This window comes from Xyrauchen texanus, chromosome 35 (assembly GCF_025860055.1).
Source record: "Xyrauchen texanus isolate HMW12.3.18 chromosome 35, RBS_HiC_50CHRs, whole genome shotgun sequence".
In the NCBI taxonomy this organism is placed as follows: Eukaryota; Metazoa; Chordata; class Actinopteri; order Cypriniformes; family Catostomidae; genus Xyrauchen; species Xyrauchen texanus.
In genome coordinates, this window is record NC_068310.1 from 16,565,935 (window position 1) to 16,584,204 (window position 18,270).

The 18,270-nt window shown below is 40.7% G+C and overlaps 1 protein-coding gene across 2 annotated transcripts; it reads right to left on the bottom strand.

The window, feature by feature from the left end:
- Positions 1-6,700: 6,700 nt before the first annotated feature.
- LOC127628376 (tripartite motif-containing protein 54-like) lies at positions 6,701-17,968 on the bottom strand. 2 transcript variants are annotated; one of them, XM_052105089.1, is made up of 10 exons: positions 17,546-17,968; positions 13,498-13,646; positions 12,427-12,601; positions 12,250-12,345; positions 8,977-9,210; positions 8,861-8,883; positions 8,454-8,578; positions 8,102-8,346; positions 7,553-7,665; positions 6,701-7,132 (listed from the first exon to the last, which is right to left on the bottom strand). In XM_052105089.1, exons 1-9 carry the CDS (start codon positions 17,708-17,710, stop codon positions 7,579-7,581), a joined length of 1,299 nt encoding a protein of 432 aa, XP_051961049.1. In that variant the 5' UTR covers positions 17,711-17,968; the 3' UTR covers positions 6,701-7,132; positions 7,553-7,578. The 2 variants fall into 2 exon arrangements, with proteins under 2 accessions (XP_051961049.1, XP_051961048.1); XM_052105088.1 differs by having other exon boundaries at positions 6,701-7,665.
- Positions 17,969-18,270: the final 302 nt, after the last annotated feature.

An 18,270-nucleotide genomic window follows, 5' to 3' on the forward strand; every position in this document is an offset into this window, starting at 1 on the left:
ACCTCACCCGTGTCACAGTGAGCACAGACTCGTTCTTCTTTTGGAAGCGATGTTTGTCTGTGTCTGCCTTTTTCTATATCCAGACTGTGATCACTGAGTCTGTATTTGGTGAGGATCCGTCTCTGTTTTGAATCTCTTACAGTGTGGAGATATTCTGCCAGATTATATGTTCTGTTTAGGGCCCGATAACATTCCAGTTTGCTTTGGTTTTTACTTTCATTTTCCCAATGGTCCAAATATGAATTTTTGCTTTTTTTTAATGATTTGGTTTATTCTGATTTGGTTCAGCAGTGCTGGTCTGAAACTGGTGTTTGTTAGATGTTAGTGGGTTTGTGAGTTTCAGAGCCAGCTGACAAAGGGGACTGGTTTTAGGAATGTGCTGGTTGACTATTGTGTGTAGCGTGTGAATGTGGTCGGTGGTGCGGTGGTTTGGTAGGAATCCAATCTGACTCTTACTCAAGACATTGTGCTTGGTAAGGAAGGCCTGTGACTGGGCGTTCAGGATACAGCAGAAAGTCTTCCACAGATTGCTGCTCACACAAATGCCTCAGTAGTTATTGGGGTCGAATTTGTCTCCACTCTTATATAATGGGTGTATTAAGCCCATAATACAGGTGTCAGGAAAATAGCCAGACTGCAGAACCAGATTGAAGAGTTTTAACAAGGCCTCCTGCATTACTGTGCTTCAGCAATTCTGTTCTAATGTTGTCTAAACCACATGCCTTTCTGGGTTTTAGTTTCTTAAGTGCATCTGCCAATTTTTCTCTGCTAATCTGATAGTCTAAAGGGTTTTGGTTATTTTTTATTGTAGATTCCAATTGCATGCTTTTCTGGTCAGGTGTGAGATTTTCTGGAGAAATTTCTTTGAATAAGTTTTTAAAATAGTCTTTCTATAATTCTCCATTTTGTATGGCTATGTCCTGGCTGTGTTGTTTATTCAGACTGTTCCATTTTTCCCTGATTATTATTAATTGAGTCTTCAATTTCATTAAGAGTGTGGTTTAGGTGTTGCTTTTTGTGGTGTATTGTATTTTTATAATCGGTGAGTGCTTCACAATAGTTTTGTCTGGTTTCAGATTTGTGTGGCTCTCTATGTTTTTGTTTAGAGATCTGTCTGTGTAGTTTTCTTTTAATTTTACATTCTTTATCGAACCAAATTTCATCCCCAGTTTTAAGTTTAGTTTTCTTGTTTGTACGGAGTAAATTTGCTTTGATTGAGCACCTTTGATAAATGTAATTTATTTGTTGTACTGCGGTATTTACGTCGATCTTGTTAGCCATAAACCGTGTTGACTGAAATCTATTGATTAGGTTGGACATTTCTTTGTAGCTAATTGCACTAAGGAATTCGGACTCATATTTTGGAGACCATTTGGATGTTGTATTTAGTTTGAACAGGTTTTCTGGGCCCTTGGTCTGTTCTATGGTGTTGGATTGTCTTTAGGAACATATTCATTTGACAGTGGTCTGATAAGGTAGACTGTGGTCTGACAGTGAATGCACATATGTAGGAGGGGTCCATGTCTGTAATGGCATAGTCGACTACACTAGCCCCAAGAGCTGAGCAGTATGTGAATCGACCTAAAGAGTCCCCTCGGATCCTACCATTAAGCATATACAAACCCAGGCCTCGACAGAGACACACTAACTCCTCACCGTTTTTGTTGACTGTAGTGGTGGGTGTTAGATGTGTGTTGGCTTTCAGTATGTGGTTATTCCCGTGGGTATCTATAATTGAGGTATTCTGAACCTGTCCTTGCATTTAGATCCCCACATAACATCACTCCCTTGGGCCTGGAATTGGCTGGTTTCTGTCTGAAGCTGATCAAAATGATTGTCCTTGTAGTACGGAGACTCTGATGGAGGTATGAAGACTGCACAGATGTAAAGGTCCTTGTCACAGTCTATGATGCCTTTTTTAAGTTTAAGCCAAACATGTGATGAGTCTTTTTTCATGACTGATAGGATGTTTTTTGATAGAAGTCTCTTTGTACCAAATGATGACCCCACCAGAGTCTATTCCCCGTTTCACGTTACAGTTTTTAAATGATGGCAATAATATTTCCCTGTATCCTAAAGGGCAGTGACTGTCCACATCTGATCTGCACCATGTTTCTTGCAGAATAATGATGTCCTGATTATAAATGTTTTTCAGGAACTCAGTTTTTAAAGTCTTGGCCCCTAAGATTGTGGAGTAGAGGCCTTGAATATTCCAAGAGCTTATAGTGAAAAAAGTCATAGTGGAATAAAATGAGGTGTTTTGGTGGTCCAGGTGGCTTACCCCAGTATTCTACAGATGAGATGTAGAAGATATCTCACTTCCGTAATGTCTGAGGAGTCTGTGTGTATTTTGCCCTTCACTACATCAGCATAAGTGAGCTGCTGTGATTGCGGAAAGGGCTGTGCTGTTCTGTCCGGTGCCTCCTGTTGTTGTGTGTGAGGGTCCATGTTTGTAGGTTGACTGGAGCTGGGCTGAGAGTTTGGTTGGGCTTCAGTGTGTTGTTGTCTGGTAGGTTGCTCTCTTCTTATTGGAGTGTGTCTGGTTTTTGGGCCCCTTTGTTTAATTGAAAGTCGGTTGCTGCGATGACTGTTGGAACTTGTAAGCCGACGTTGTGAGGGTGCAGATTGGGAATTTCTGCAGAGTAATGAATCTTTTAGGTTTTTAGCAAAGACTCTTACACTCTCCTGGCTTAGGTGCACATGGTCATTTAAATCCACAGTCGTTAGACTTGGGTGGTGGGCAATGTTGATGGCCGTAAGGCTGGGACATGCAGTTGTTATCCTCTGGTTGATGCTATTGATCTGGTTGGCAGGGTAGTCCTTCCTGTGTAGTAAGGTTGATATGGTGATGTTGGCCTGCGGGAATTCTCTGCAAGCCTTCTTAGCCACTCTTATGACACTATCTGCAACTCTTTCCCTCTGGGTATAGAGGTCGTTGGTTCCTGTGTCGATGATAATGTTCTGTGGGTTGTGCAGTGTGGACTGACAGAGGATTTGGAGTGCACTGTTTGTTGTGGGGCACCAGCATTTGCCAACCGTGTGTTTAGGGAATAGCTTTCGGTGGTGCAGTACTTACCATTTGAGTCTATAAGAATGGGTGTTTTTGGTGGTTGTAGTTTCTGGATTTAAGGTTTCCGAGAGTGCTTTGGGGTGTGGTGAGGGGTTTGAGGGTTTTGTGTTTGAGGAGGACTGCGCTGAGCTGGATGTGTGACAGTACTGTCGCTGGTCTCCTGACTGTTCTCTGTAGCTGGTTGCTCATTGTCTGTCTGTGAGTCTGTGGATGAGCAACTGAAATGCACTGTATCGGTGGTTCTGCTTACGTCTTCCAGTTTTTCATTAATGCTATGAATAAGTCTGTCTTTTTCCATCAGTTCTTAGTTCAGACACTTTTTCATTTAAATTATTGTTGTCTTTTAGGAGTATTGTTCTCACTCTTGTTCAATAAAGCCTGCGTGTAGATCCTCACTCCTCGTCTGCCTCCCTTCTGCCTTCATAACAGAACGAACGACCAGAGAATGGAGGAACAGCGGGGTTTAAGTACACAGACATGATGATGACAAAACGACAATCAGGTGAGCACAATAACACAGTGATGAGGGTCGGGAATCATGGTGACAGCGACACGAGAAACACGGGGCAGACAACCAGGGATCGTAACATAAGACGGGGACTGGGTCAGGTGGCCTGGGAGCTGGCCACAGGGCAAGGACAGGTTCAGGAGGCCTAGGAGGTGGCCACAGGACAAGGACAGGTTCAGGAGGCCTGGGAGGCGGCCACAGGACAGTGACAGGTTCAGGAGGCCTGGGAGTCGGCCACAGGACAGGTTTGGGAGGTCTGGGAGTTGGCCTCAGAACCACAGCCATGGGGAACTCCGAGGGCGGAGCCGAGGTAGGTGGAGCCATGGTTGTTTCTGGTGGCAGAGCCATGGGTGGCTCAGGAGGCGGAGCCGTGGAAGGCTCAGGAGGCGGAGCCGTGGGAGGCGGAGCCATGGAAGGCTCGGGAGGTAGAGCCGAGAGAGGCTCAGGAGGTGGAGCCGGGGGAGGCTCAGGAGGCGGAGCTAAGGGAGGCTCTGGAGGCGACATCGTAGAAGGCTCAGGAGGCAGGCGTAGGCTCAGGCTCGCTGACCGTGGCTGGCGTGGGCTCAGGCTCGCTGGCCGTGGCTGGCGTGGGCTCAGGCTCGCTGGCCGTGGCTGGCGTGGTCTCTGGCTCGCTGACCGTGGCTGGCGTGGGCTCTGGCTCACCGACCGTGGCTGGCGTGGGCTCTGGCTCGCTGACCATGGCTGGCGTGGGCTCTGGCTCGCTGACTGTGGCTGGCATGGGCTCTGGCTAATAACACAGTGATGAGGGTCGGGAATCATGGTGACGGCGACACGAGAAACACGGGGCAGACAACCAGGGATCGTAACAATAAGCCAGTCATTGGCATACAGTTCACAGCAATCCATTTTGCAAGTGAATTTGTCAATCAGTTGGAGATTTATTATGAGGGCTTGTTTAAGGACCCTTCAATGAACAGCTGCGTCAGACATACTTGTGTTGCGTCTTGGATGCATTGCATCATAAACATAAAATTTTTAGGTCACTGTGTCAAGTTAAATATAGTTTAATACTTAGAACACATATTGAGATCCCTTAGTTCGGATTTGCGCTCCATCAAGTGTTTTGAACACAAGAACGTAACGCATGTTTGTGTTGTTCTGCTGCTCAAGGGTATTTTTCTTCACTATATAAACTGTGCATTGCCACACAGCTGAAATTTCCCTTACTGCCCACTGGAGTAAACAGGTGGTACTACAAGCTTGCATTTCTCAGGAATCTTCCATATTACGGTCCGGGGGCATTGCGATTAATGGCGTTAATTTTTTTAACGCATTATTTTTTATCAAATTAATCGCACTGAATTAATGCGTTAAATAGACAGCCCTAATATATATACAGTGGATATAAAAAGTCTACACACACATCTGTTAAAATCCCAGGTTTTTGTGATGTAAAAGAATGAGACAAAGATAAATCATGTCAGAAATGTTTCCACTTTTAATGTGACCTATAATGTGAACAATTCAATTGAAAAACAAACTGAAATCTTTGTAGAGGAAAAATTATAATGAAAAACCTTACAATAACCTGGTTGCATAAGTGTGCACACCCTCTTATAACTGGTGATGTGGCTGTGTTCAGAATTAACCAATCACATTCAAACTCATGTTAAATAGAAGTCATTACACACCTGCCATCTTAGTTGCATCTCAGAGCAAAAGCCATGGTCCGCAGAGAGCTTCCAAAGCATCAGAGGGATCTCATTGTTGAAAGATATCAGTCAGGAGAAGGGTACAAATGAAATTCCAAAGCATTAGATATACCATGGAACACAGTGAAGACAGTCATCATCAAGTGGAGAAAATATGGCACAACAGAGACATTACCAAGAACTGGACGTCCCTCCAAAATTTATGAAAAGACGAGAAGAAAACTCGTTAGGGAGGCTTCCAAGAGGCCTACAGTAACATTAAAGGAACTGCAGGAATTTCTGGCAAGTACTGGCTGTGTGCTACATGTGACAACAATCTCCCGTATTCTTCATATGAATGGGCTATGGGGAAGGGTGGCAAGATGGAAGCGTTTTCTTCCAAAGAAAAACATCCAAGCGCGGCTGAAGTTTGCAAAAACAAACATCAAGACTCCCAAAATCACGTGGGAAAATGTGTTATGGTCTGATGAAACCAAGTTTGAACTTTTTGGCCATAACTCCAAAAGGTATTTTTGGCACAAAAACAACACTGCACATCACCCAAAGAACACCATACCCACAGTGAAGCATGGTGGTGGCAGCATCATGCTTTGGGGCTGTTTTTCTTCAGCTGGAACCAGGGCCTTATTCAGGGTGGAGGGAATTATGAACAGTTCCAAATACCAGGCAATTTTGGCACAAAACCTTCAGGCGTCCATTAGAAAGCTGAAGATGAAGATGAAGTTCACCTTTCAGCATGACAACGACCCAAAGCACACATCCAAATCCACAAAAGCATGGCTTCACCAGAAGAAGATTAACGTTTTGGAATGGCCCAGCCAGAGCCCAGACCTGAATCCAATTGAACATCTGTGGGGTGATCTGAATAGGGCTGTGCACAGGAGATGTCCTCGCAATCTGACAGATTTTGAGCGCTTTTGCTAAGACGAGTGGGCAAATATTGCCACGTTAAGATTTGCCATGCTAATAGACTCCTACCCAAAAAGACTGTAATAAAATCAAAAGGTGCTTCAACAAAGTATTAGTTTAAGGGTGTGCACACTTATGCAACCAGGTTATTGTGAGGTTTTTTTTTTCTCCCTCAAAGATTTCAGTTTGTTTTTCAATTGAATTGTTCACGTTATAGGTCACATTAAAAGGTGGAAAAAGTTCTGACATGATTTATCTTTGTCTCATTCTTTTACATCACAAGAACCTGGCATTTTAACAGGGGTGTGTAGACTTTTTATATCCACTGTGTATATATATATATATATATATATATATATATATATATATATATATATATATATATGTACACACACACACACCACAGCATATTGCAATGTGTAGACCACATTTGCCCAAATTTGTCCAGTCATTACACTTGATAAAATGACATTAAAGTGGTTGGATTTGAAATAGACACAAACACAGAAAAAAAAAGATAAAGTGAGAGAAGAACAGCTGAGGAGAACATTTTATTGAATGCAACACTGTACAAATTTTCATTACACTTAAATGACAACCACATCTGAAAGTGTCAAGTCAATGGCACAATGAGTTCAGAAGGGAATACTACCATCCTACTCATATTATTTCTGCCTTATATATCTATTTCTACCATATATAGCTGTCAAAAGAGTAGACATTTATTAGTGCATTTCCACAACAATTTGCAAAACCTATCATTTTAATAGATTACTGCAACACAGGGAATCTTCAAGAATCAAACCGAGAAGATAGTCCACAGTGCTCCATTCTGGCTAATAGACCTTTGAACTTTGAGCACTTATTTGTGACAACATTGAGTCTGGAGAAGGATAAGCTTAAACGAATCAGCACACTGTTGACCACTGGAGGGCTCAGTCCTTCCAGTGCAGAGCTCACAGGTGAGGCAGTCTGCAGAAATTTTGTAGAATCAACATTTTAAGAACAGAGTTTTTTTAACATTCCTAAACAAAACCTTGATAATGGAGCACTGGCCCAATTTGCTTCTCTGTAGGTGTGGGAGGTTTACATGGGTGAAACATCTTTCTTTCTTTCTTTTGAGCTCTTTTCAAGCTTTTGTGGGTCAGATTCTCTTGCATGATGAAACAAAGACATGTCACCAGTTCCAATATATTTTAAATTATCATCCATTTCAACATGAATCCTAAGCAATGCTGCATTTCACATACATTCAAAATGCTCTGCAGTAGCTCTATGTTATTATAAAGGAATAAAGGAAATGAAAGATGGATTGGTAAAGTGCAGAATCAATACAGAAATAAGAAGTTGGATGGTAATAACACAGGTTCAGAATTATTAGGCTGCAGGTACCTGGTGACTGTGCCTCGACATCTCCGCTATATACAAATAATGCACTGAATGCTACCCCATATTCGCTGTAGGATAACCAGGAAGCACAGGAAGTAAAGGAGGAGGGTGACAGTCTGAAAAAAAGATGGAAACAAAGATGGAGAAAACAAAAATTATATTTCAATAGTAGTTAGGGTTTTCACCAACCAATGCGCTGGTCAATTATGTCTGTTACTAGTTGATGCGTTCGGTTTATCACATGACTTCAGATGTTCTGGTTCAGTAGTGAAATAAGGTGGAAGATTCCTGTCAACAAACTCGCATTCACAAAGCACACTGGATGCTCTTATATGTGCGGACATTTATGATCTGATTATAATTTAGATTGTTCATGCAAAGGCAAAAAATGTAAGCCAATATTCTTGCAAACTGCCCTGAAACCAATGAAGTGTTGCCCAAAGGTTGACAAAAACTCAAAGCAAGAGAGACATGACAATAAACATAGCCATTAAATAACCTTAAATAACATAAGAGATTGACAAAGCACATATCAAAAGACAACGAGTGTACCTGCTGAGTGCTTAAACCATTCTTCTCACATATAGCCTTTCTGATGTCTGCACAACTCTGTGCTCGTGCCAAAGTATCCTCCATTGTCTCTGGATTGGGGCTCTGCATCTCAGAGCCCTCTGATTTGAGATCCTGATCTAGTTCAGTGTCAGGTTCTGGGTTAGACAGTGGTTCAGGTTCAAACTCAGGTTCAGGCTCCAGTTCTGACTCTGGCTCATCAGATGTGTCTTCCACTTCCTCTTCAACTGTAAGGTTACCAGAATTAGCCTGAGGATTCTGGCTCAGGTTGTAAAAACAATAGCATATAATGGCTTGCCCCAAAAGGCTAATCTGTTTAGTCTCTGATGCTCACTGTTCATGAAATCCAGCTGAAAGAGCATTCTTTCCTCTGCATCAAAATTCACCTTGTAGTGATCCATCTCCTCAAAGCCAGGCTCTATGGTCTCCAGAGTGAAGCAACTAGATGCTTTACCAACCCTTCACAGAAAAAGAAATATACTAATGATAGTAAGATGAAAGTTAGGACCATTAAATGCTTCTTCCACAATGATACATCTGCAATTGATCATTGCCGATACATTAAGGTACTAAATAAGTCTGTTAGTTTGTTCAAGTGAATTTCAAATATGATTTTGAATTCATTGGACAATATTAAGCAGAAGCCTTAAAATGCTGTTTGGGCATGAACATTGTGAAATTGTAAACAGTTGTGAAAAATTTGAGAAACATTGGCTGAAGTTGTAAATATGAGTTACTTACTTCTCAATAAGATCTTTTGAGGTCTATGAGGGAGAGATAATAAAAATATCAAACATTGGCATGCTTGACATTCAAAATAACATTCCCAGAGAGTTCCAAAACAAAGGTTATGATACCTGTACAAAAGCAGCCATCTCTGACTCTTCCATTGCATTCATGGCAGTCTGCCTTAACATTGAGTTTGTTTCTACATGTCCACTATAGGACTGCACTAAAGATTGGGCCCAACCAGCCTTTTCTTCCTGCTCAGAAGTAATTTGCTGGGTCATGATCTTACGACGTTCCTCCAAAATGGCATTCATGCGATCAAACTTCTCACACAGAATCTGCTTCTGGATCCTGCTATTCTCCTGTTCGGGGAACAATGAAAGTATTTCAGTTGTATAAATTAGTATTAGTATTAATGTTGAATACTCCAAAAAATTATTTCGACTCATCTCTCTTTCTTTAAAAAAAGAAAATCGACGTTACTTACAATGGAAGTGAATGGGGACGATTTTTGGAGGGTTTAATGGCAGAAATATGAAGCTTATAATTTTATAAAAGGCACGTAAGTCACATTAATTGTTCTTTTAAAACGTGTGTATTATTTGAGCTGTAAAGTTGTTTAAATAAAAAATAGTTGTAAAATGACTTTCTAAAGCATCTACATCATCATCATGATGTGTATGAGGTGTCTACTGTCTCCTGGTTAATGTTTTCATTCTGTAATGGAAGTAGAACTGTTATATAATTTTCCAAAGTAGCAACCATCATGTTTTGATGCACTCATCTTTTTTATGTGAAATCTCTGCTAATTTTGAAGTAAAATTAACAATAAAATGTATTTTGCTACTGATATTTCAAAATGAGTATTTATTAAATTTAAGCAACATGTGCTTAAAATGTCATTATTTTATAGAAAAAAAGGTTTAAAAAATACAATTTTCTTACTATTTTTTCATATAGGCTTTTTATGGTTAAGCTTTATTCTTTGTATAAAGGGCTGCTTTAACTGCACGTTTGCCCTACATTGCAAAAAATAACTTGGTTTAGGTGGTTGGGAAAAATTAAATATTGATATTTTCTTCAAAACTACTGATTTGTCTCAACTACTGAAACTGAAAGTTTTAAATAGTTGTAAATACTTACAGAAAGAAAGAAAGAAAGAAAGAAAAGATCATCTTAAAGCAGATTAAAGGCTTGTGTGTAAGTTTTGACATCTGAGGTTTGAAATCACGAACATTCCAAAACAGATTCCTAACTCAATTAAGCATTCTGTCAATGTAATGTAGTCTATGGGATTTTTGGACACTTTTAAAAGGATTAAATGATGCCTTAGTAGGGCTTTTCGATGGAAGAATAATAAATGGTAGCCAACCTTTAGGGTTATTTTCCCCACAAAAATGACCAAATGATCACTATTTTTGAGCCCCAGACCTTTCAGCCATGCAAAGTTCTCACAATAGAGTCTTTGAAGGAAACAGTGTGTAGGGATGATCACTTCTGAAGGGAACACACTCATCATTCAGATGAGTTGAAAAGATAGCTGTTTCTTACTATTGCTCATCGCTTCTTATATGGCTTCTGAAGATATGGATTTAACCACTGTCTGTGTCTTATGTCTTATGGATTCATTTTATGTGATTTTAGAGCTTCAAGAAAGTGCAAAAAGAAAATTGGCCCAGGGGCCCTTGCTAGTCATAATCCGTCCCTGAGCATATGTGGAAATTTAGAATCTGAACTCTTATAGGTTATGTTGCAGAAATTTTAAAATGAACAGAAAAGTCCTTCAAGTAGCACTTGATAAATAATAAAACTATATAAAAAAAGCTCTCATTCCCAGGAACGTGACTGAATAGTTTATTTTGTTGCCATAATACCACAGTATGAATTATTTACTTGAGATTCCAGCTATGAACTCAAGCTGACACGTGACATTACAAAGTCATAGGAGTCAATGTTTTCTTGGGGCAGTCAGGATAGCCATGAAATGGGAGGGGTTTATCACTGCCTGTGCCTAGGAAAGCTTCCAGTCTTTATCCCAACTCGAGGACAGGGGAGCCCCTCACATGGAGGTGGACCCCTCGGCCACTGCTTCTGCACCTCATAGGAAGAGAAGGAAGAGGCCCAGCCTATTGTCCGAGCCACCGCAGCTGACCGGCACGAGGCGGAGGAGCCTGCTGCCATCTGCCAGAAGGCGGAGGAGCCCGCGGCAGTGCTGCTTACCGTCTGGAAGAGGAGGTTGAGAAGGGCCCCTGCTCTCCAGTCACTGTCAGTGCTCCTCTCCAGCGGCTGCCTATGTCCAGTCAGACCACTGACTCCACTCCAGCAGCCGCTCCATTCCTTAGGCCTCCTCCCAGGCTGCCAGACCCTGCCACTTTCCTGAAACCTCCTCCCAGGTTTCCCACCCTTCCCTCCCTTTCTTTTGTTTTTTTCTGTCTGTGTGTCGTGTCTGTTTGATTTTTCCTTTGTCTTGGGATGTCTTTGGTGTCCCTTTGAGGGGGAATAATGTCATGATCTTGTAACTCTGTCAATCTTGGTTTTTGTGTGACAGGATCGTGGCATCATTGTTCTATGTTTGTTTTGTGTTTCTTTTTGTCTTTGTTATGTCACAATCCTGTTACTCTGTCAAGCTGGGTTTTTGTGTGACGCGGTTGTGACACTATGGTTCGGTAGTCTTGCGTTTACTTTACAGTGCATGGAGTCTGTAGTTTCGGTTTTGAGGTCTGGACACTCATGCTCCATGTCTTATCTTTTATTGGCGTGAGTGCATTGCGCTTATGTCATCATGGCGGCATGCACTCACGTCAGTTGTTTGTGTCTATCTCTCACGATTGCAGACGTGCTTCATGTTGCGCTCGCTTTGCGCTGCATGCTGTGTCACGATCTGTCTTCACGTTGTGCTGAGGTTCGGTCACTTCGGTCTCAGCTGTCGGATTTATTTTTATCTGAACTCTCGCACAGGTGTCTTGTCTCGTGTTGTCACCTGCTGCATGCACTGTGTCGCATTTGCCTCGTGATGTACGCGCAGGCTTTTTCTTGTGTGAGAATGTATGGCATTTCTTTGTTGCCGTTGCCATGCATTCTCTCGTCTTATCTGTCAGTTGGCATGGGTGCATATTGCCTTATTGTCTTGCCGATGTGCGCACGTGCCATTCGGGTGTTTGTTTCTTGTGTGAGCACATGGTTTGTTTTGTTTCTGTTTTGCCTCATGTCTCTCAATCCTCTGTCATATTTCTCCTCCTTGTTTGCCCATTATTCGTTTAGTTGCCTCACTCGCCCTGCTATTAACCTGTTTGATTTCTCTCCCTATTTTAATCTCCTCATGTGTCCAGTGCAAGTACGTCTTGTTCCCATCTCTCTGCCCTGTGTTTCTTTGTGTAAGATGTAAAAGTAATCCTCCATACCTCTATATTCGTACACATTGCCTCTAGTTCATTGACAAAAGCTTGGACATGGTCAATTGTGGAAACCAAGGAAGCGACTCTGTCACTGAGTTCAGCCTAAAAAGACAATCACATTTTTTAAATAAATGTAATAGTCCTCTGAATAGTAGTAAGATGCAAAGATGTAAAACCTTTTACCTTCTGCTGCTGGTAGATGTCAGGTAGGGGAGTTACTTGGCAGGACATGTGCTCCCCAAACACCTTACACAATGAGCAGGTGGGCACCTGACATGTGATGCAATAAATATTGAGCTTCTCGTCATCATGCTCCTCACAGGTAAGCTGTGCAAGAGGCTTTGGTGGGGGCCTAGAGCTGGAGACACATTGATTTACAGGAAAGAACAACTTATTAAATTCACAACCAAATTTTTAAACCCAGACAAATTGTTCAGTCCTCCAAAACATTATGCCAAATTCCAACAGCTTAGTTTGGTTGTCAATTTAGTTCAGTCATGACAACTCTTGGAAAGATTTAGCATGGTTAAAATGGTGGTAAGAAAAATGTACAGGATATTGGCAGATTAGATCTGCTACACTGCATCTGCTACTGAGCAAATACAGAGAAATACACATACATATGTACAGTGTAAGCATGTGGACATGCTGCTACTACACAATTAGACAAATGCGATACATGCTGGATCGAACACATATGACATGATGGTGCACAAACAGACATCACAAACAATCCCCATATTGCAGATCTAAACCGTGAAGCTGGAGTGGAGGTGGGTTTCAGAGGTTAACCAGCTTTTTAAATGGTTAGAAAAGGAGTGAGATGGAAGTTGATTGGCTACCGGATTACATGTCAACTCACCAATCATCTTACACCATAGAAGCTGATTGGCTTAACATGTCTCATGTGTGTGAGCTAATTGGCTAACAGATACCAAGTTCAAAGACCTATCAGCTTGCACCACATATAGATGCATTGCTCAACCTTGGTAATTTATATTTGTTAATGGGTCCAAAGTTAAGACATTTTTTCCCCCCCAGCAACATACTGTACAATGTACATTTAAGTGGATTGGCACTATGAAATCTCCAGTTCTGCGTCACCCCAGTTGAGATGGAAACTGTGTCTTTAACAACCCAAATCCTTAATCATTAAGCTACCATAACAGCTGAACATAAACAAAGGAGATTAATTGTTGCAAATGTTAGAGGAAGGATAACAAAGTATGTCATTTAACACTCTCTTGATCTGACCTTGCAGAATCTTGTTTGTAAGCATCAATAATGTTCTCCACAAGTAAATTGCGCTGCAGTCCATAAACTCCATGACGGTCCAAGGCAACTTCGCGCCGACAGGTAGGGCAGCGAAAGCGTCCTCCAACTCCAATCTGGAAGAGAGATGGCTGCACATCTTACTCAGCATGCTGTTCTTCAATCTGCTAACAGTATATGTGATTAGGTATTTAGACTTAGAATTTTAATCTCTTTCTCAACATTGTTTGTACGTCCTCTTTTAACACTAGATCTTTTTATTTTGTTACTGATGATAAAACTGATAAGTTGCCAAATTAAGTTTTCAGAAAGTTTTTATTTTTAGGAATGTTATGCTCACAAAAACAATTATCAAATTTTCACTTTCCCACAACCACAATGTAACGTTTGGAAAATGTTTTAAGAGCATCAATTTGTTAGACTTTCTTTTGCCTCTCTGAAGACACACTTTCCCATAGCATAGACTATCTAATTGTTCTGAATCTAAGAGTTTCTGTAACGAAGGGTGGACATGTTGCATATACAGTACAGTATCTGTACCTTGTCCTGTGAGGACTGCATGTCATTTTAGCATTGGTGTTTGGAACAGGTGTAACATCACGGACTTCTGTAAATTGATACTGTAGCATGTTTTTAAAAATGTAAGGACAGATTTCATATAAACATGTAATTGACTTCAAGACTTCAACGCAATCAACACTTGCCAAGGGAACAAGATAACACAGAGTTTGCAAAGAAAAGAGTTTGAGACTGATTTCATCTGGTCTCCTAAAATAGTCATCCTCAATAATAGCTCTCAGCTGCTGAGGCTTGTGGGTCAAATGGGAATCAAAGCACCAATGTTGGCTCATTACAATCTCCTGGTTTCCTACAGAGTGATGGGAATGGTTTATTTACAGAATTACCATTAATATACCTCTGGTGCACAGTCGGATGTTCCTCAAGACTCAGGAAGCATATTATGCCACTACTTTGTTTCATAGCTTGGCTTTTAAAAGAGGAGGAGAAGGAGAATTTTGCAAATTCTTACCAAGGACTCTCTTTCATATCAATATGCCAATTGTCTTTTCCATGTGTGCTAAACCCCTGACAGCTCATATGCATCAAATGTAGGCCATCAACTATATTTATACCTCAGAATTCAGACGGTGGATAGAGTTTATGCATTTGAAATCCCCACACCTGTTGGGATTCCACATGTTAGAACAGCAGACTGCTAGTGATATGTTGTGATTGTCAACTCTTCGTGGTTGCTTAACTATGCAGTTAGTGCTTTAATGGCTTTAAAAATGTGAGTGATTTGGCAACACTTTACAATAAGGTTGTTTTTGTTAACATTAGTTGACTGCTTTAATTAAAAAATTAATGAATGTTAAATTCAACATAGTGTATACTAAGACATTTAAAAAAATTGTAAGATGTATTTGTTAATATTAGTTAATGCATTACAAACTATGAAAAATGCAACATTAACTATTCACGAAAAAATATTGTTCATTGTTTGTTCATGATACCTAATATATTTACATTTATGCATTTGGCAGACGCTTTTATCCAAAGCGACTTACAGTGCAATGATTACAGGGACAATCCCCCTGGAGCAACCTGGAGTTAAGTGTCTTGCTCAAGGGCACAATGGTGGTGGCCGTGGGGTTCGAACCAACAACCTTCTGATTAACAGCCCTGTGCTTTAGCCACTATGCCACCACCACTATTTACTACCCATTATTGTAAAGTGTTACCAGTGATTTCATGTGGATTTGTGTTTCGTGTACCCAAGTGTACAAGCACCCCAACAAACAGTATCGGCACGTTATGTTGACCATCCACTTGATATAAAAGTATATAGCAAAGATTTCAAGAATGTTGAATAGCTTGTGATGCTGCTGATTGTGAGAAGGTCTCACAACACTTTAATATTTAAATTTTGGAATCTGCCACCTCATGTGCAGATGAGCCGCCTGTGTATCAAATGCACAGATGCTATTTTGAGAATTTATCAGCTTACTGAAGACCTGAAAGAGCAAGTAAGTGCTTATAAACATGTTACAACCTGTTTATTCAAACTTGCAGAAAATCAGCTCTGGTATTTAAATTTTTTGGTCTTGTTGCAATAGGGCCACACCTTTTTAAATTGGTTTAATGTGTTTTTCTATTATTTACTTTTAGTTTTGTCTAGTTAAATGAATCCTGATCAATGATTGATTCAAATCCTCTGTATTTCTAAGCAGTTCACTTCCCATAGCTGTGGTAGGTATTGGGTATAACAAGTTGGCAATTGTTGTGTACATGGATACAATTTGCTTTGTTTCATGATCATTATTCTTGTTTGTTTTCAACTGTGATTTATTTGTAATTACTTTATTCTATTAATTTGTATTATAGAAACCAACCACCAATAGAGAAAAATAATAAATGACATATCATTGTGAGGGCGCCCAATCCCCTACCAAGTTAATCTAATCAAACTATGTTTTATGTAAGGAATAATGTGCAGTCAGACGGTTGATATTGCATAATATACAACAGTTAGTTCCGGACCTCAAATCTGATTGGACAAGAGACGTTCCATGAGCACTGATGGTCTGTCAGGATGTGTTTCACTCTGCTTGTGTTCATGCCATGCTAAACTAAGGCGTAAGAGCAGTGCATATCTGTTAGGAGTTACTGTATTTATTTTTGAAATGACATATGTTAGCCAGCAGGTGGTGGCAAAAGATAATTTTTGTGTGTAATATGAGCCAGTTGGTGAAGTAAAGTGAATCCGTTAGTCATTGTTTACATAGAACAGCGCTCTGTGATCGCTCGTATTACCACTACATTACTTAAGCTAGGACATTGTTTTAAACGGCTTTAAATGAACAATTTCAGGATTAAGACTCATTTCAGCTGAGAGACACAAAGGACTGTTTGATTACATAACTCAAGGCGCTTACCAAGTTTCCACATTGGATACACACTGTTTAAAAATGGTGGAGTTCATCGCTGTTTCTATAGTGATCGACTCTTGCACGGCTACCATGAAATAGGGAGAAATACCCGCGCTTGGACGCTATTTTTTCCACTGAGAAAGCTGACCATCAGAACTCTGACAGCATATCTGCTTGGGAGTGGCAACAGGTGATCACACATGCTCCCTCTCTCTCTCTCTCTCTCTCTCTCTCTCTCTAACACACACACACACATAGACATGCACCTACCCATCAATCCATCCTTTTTTATCCAATAACTTGTTAGAAACAGCACAAGCCGTGATACTATTTCTAAAGTGAACTTTTTGATTTACTAACAGAGGTTTGGATGCATCATTTGTTTTGAACCAGCAACGGCAGATTCTGATCCGTAGCGTAATAAAGTAGTTTCATACACAAAGCATTTTTATGACCTTACTCAGTTTTTCCTAAATTTTTAAAATGTAATTGTTCATTGAACTGTTGTATATTAGTAATATCACACGAGCAAAGAGTGTTATATGGCCCTACATCAGCACTGCTGTAATTACCTACGGCACTCGGCCTGTGGCCGAATCACAGCAGTGCAGATGTAGGGCCATATAACACTCTTTGCTCGTGTGATATTACTTAAATAAACCCTGACAGTGTAATTGATCTTGTATCACCCTGAAGGGGTTTATTTTGCGATAACAACCGACTGACTGCACATTATCCTGCTAACTATAATGCTACTAAACAAATAAATGCACATGAAACATTGGAGTTAAAAATTATTTTATTAGCTTACTTGTAGAGATCGTACAGTGAGGCGAGAAGCAGGAGAGATGGCTCACAGAACCCAGATGAGTCTGATGCATCTAAATCCTCAGATATGCAGTTGTTACGGAGCAATATCTGACCACTGGATGGTGCCATTGACCAATCAGAATTGAGTATTCCAGAGAGCCGTGTAATAAATATATACAGTATATATACTTTATATATAAATAATGTTGATATATTTATTTGTTTGTTTTACATAGCTTCCATTTCCATGTGCCAAGTGATTAGGAACAAAAACTTCAACACACACATACCTGGTACAGTTCATTGGCACACTTGCGGCAAAGGTTGTGCAGGCAGGGCAGAATGACTACTGGTTTCGTGAAGACCTCTTCACATATGGGGCAGATGAGTTGTTTCTCCAGAGTGCCCAGCGAGGCGTCTCCATTTTTAGAGCATATATCCAGTGGAAGAGACATGATTGTGTGCCCCCACAGACCCTACACTCACTAGAAACCTAAGAAAGTTAGTACAGCAAACCTCCCTGTCAATAACACTGAGCCGTAACGACACTAGAGTTTGTATGAATTCTGACCATGTTCTCAGTCTTCATGTCTCTGTGCTGTTCTCTTTGCCTACTTTTAACATGTGAATTTTCAATCTCTCTCGAGGCACATAGTTAGAGGATATTTGTTCTGCCCCTGTGCTTGAACAGGACAATGGGGCCTTGGAAACTGTGTTGCTTTGCAGCTGGAAATATGTGGGCATGTGCTAGTGGGTGGAGGGTGTTCGGTTTCTTGCTGGCTCCCCCCCTTTATCTGCTGTGCCCATACTGGGCAGCCAGTGGAATGCTGGTAAACAGAGATGTTGCCTATCTCCTATTACTCCAATAATTCATGTCTACAGTCTCCGTTCAGCTACAGTATTGGAGCAAAGAATTACTTCAGTGTAATCGTTAGATGCAAAGCATTTATTCATGAGTGTGCAGGGATAGAAAGCAGTCAGACTTAAAAGGAATGTTCCATTCAATACAAGTTAA

Excerpts from the sequence above, each read along its gene's own strand:
- LOC127628376 (XM_052105089.1), bottom strand. The coding sequence starts at position 17,710 with ATGTCTCTTCCACTGGATATATGCTCTAAAAATGGAGACGCCTCGCTG. Across the intron at positions 8,579-8,860 it reads TCAAAAGATCTTATTGAGAA|GGTTGGTAAAGCATCTAGTT; the intron begins GTAAGTAACTCA and ends TTTTCTGTGAAG. Across the intron at positions 7,666-8,101 it reads ATGGTTTAAGCACTCAGCAG|ACTGTCACCCTCCTCCTTTA; the intron begins GTACACTCGTTG and ends TCTTTTTTTCAG.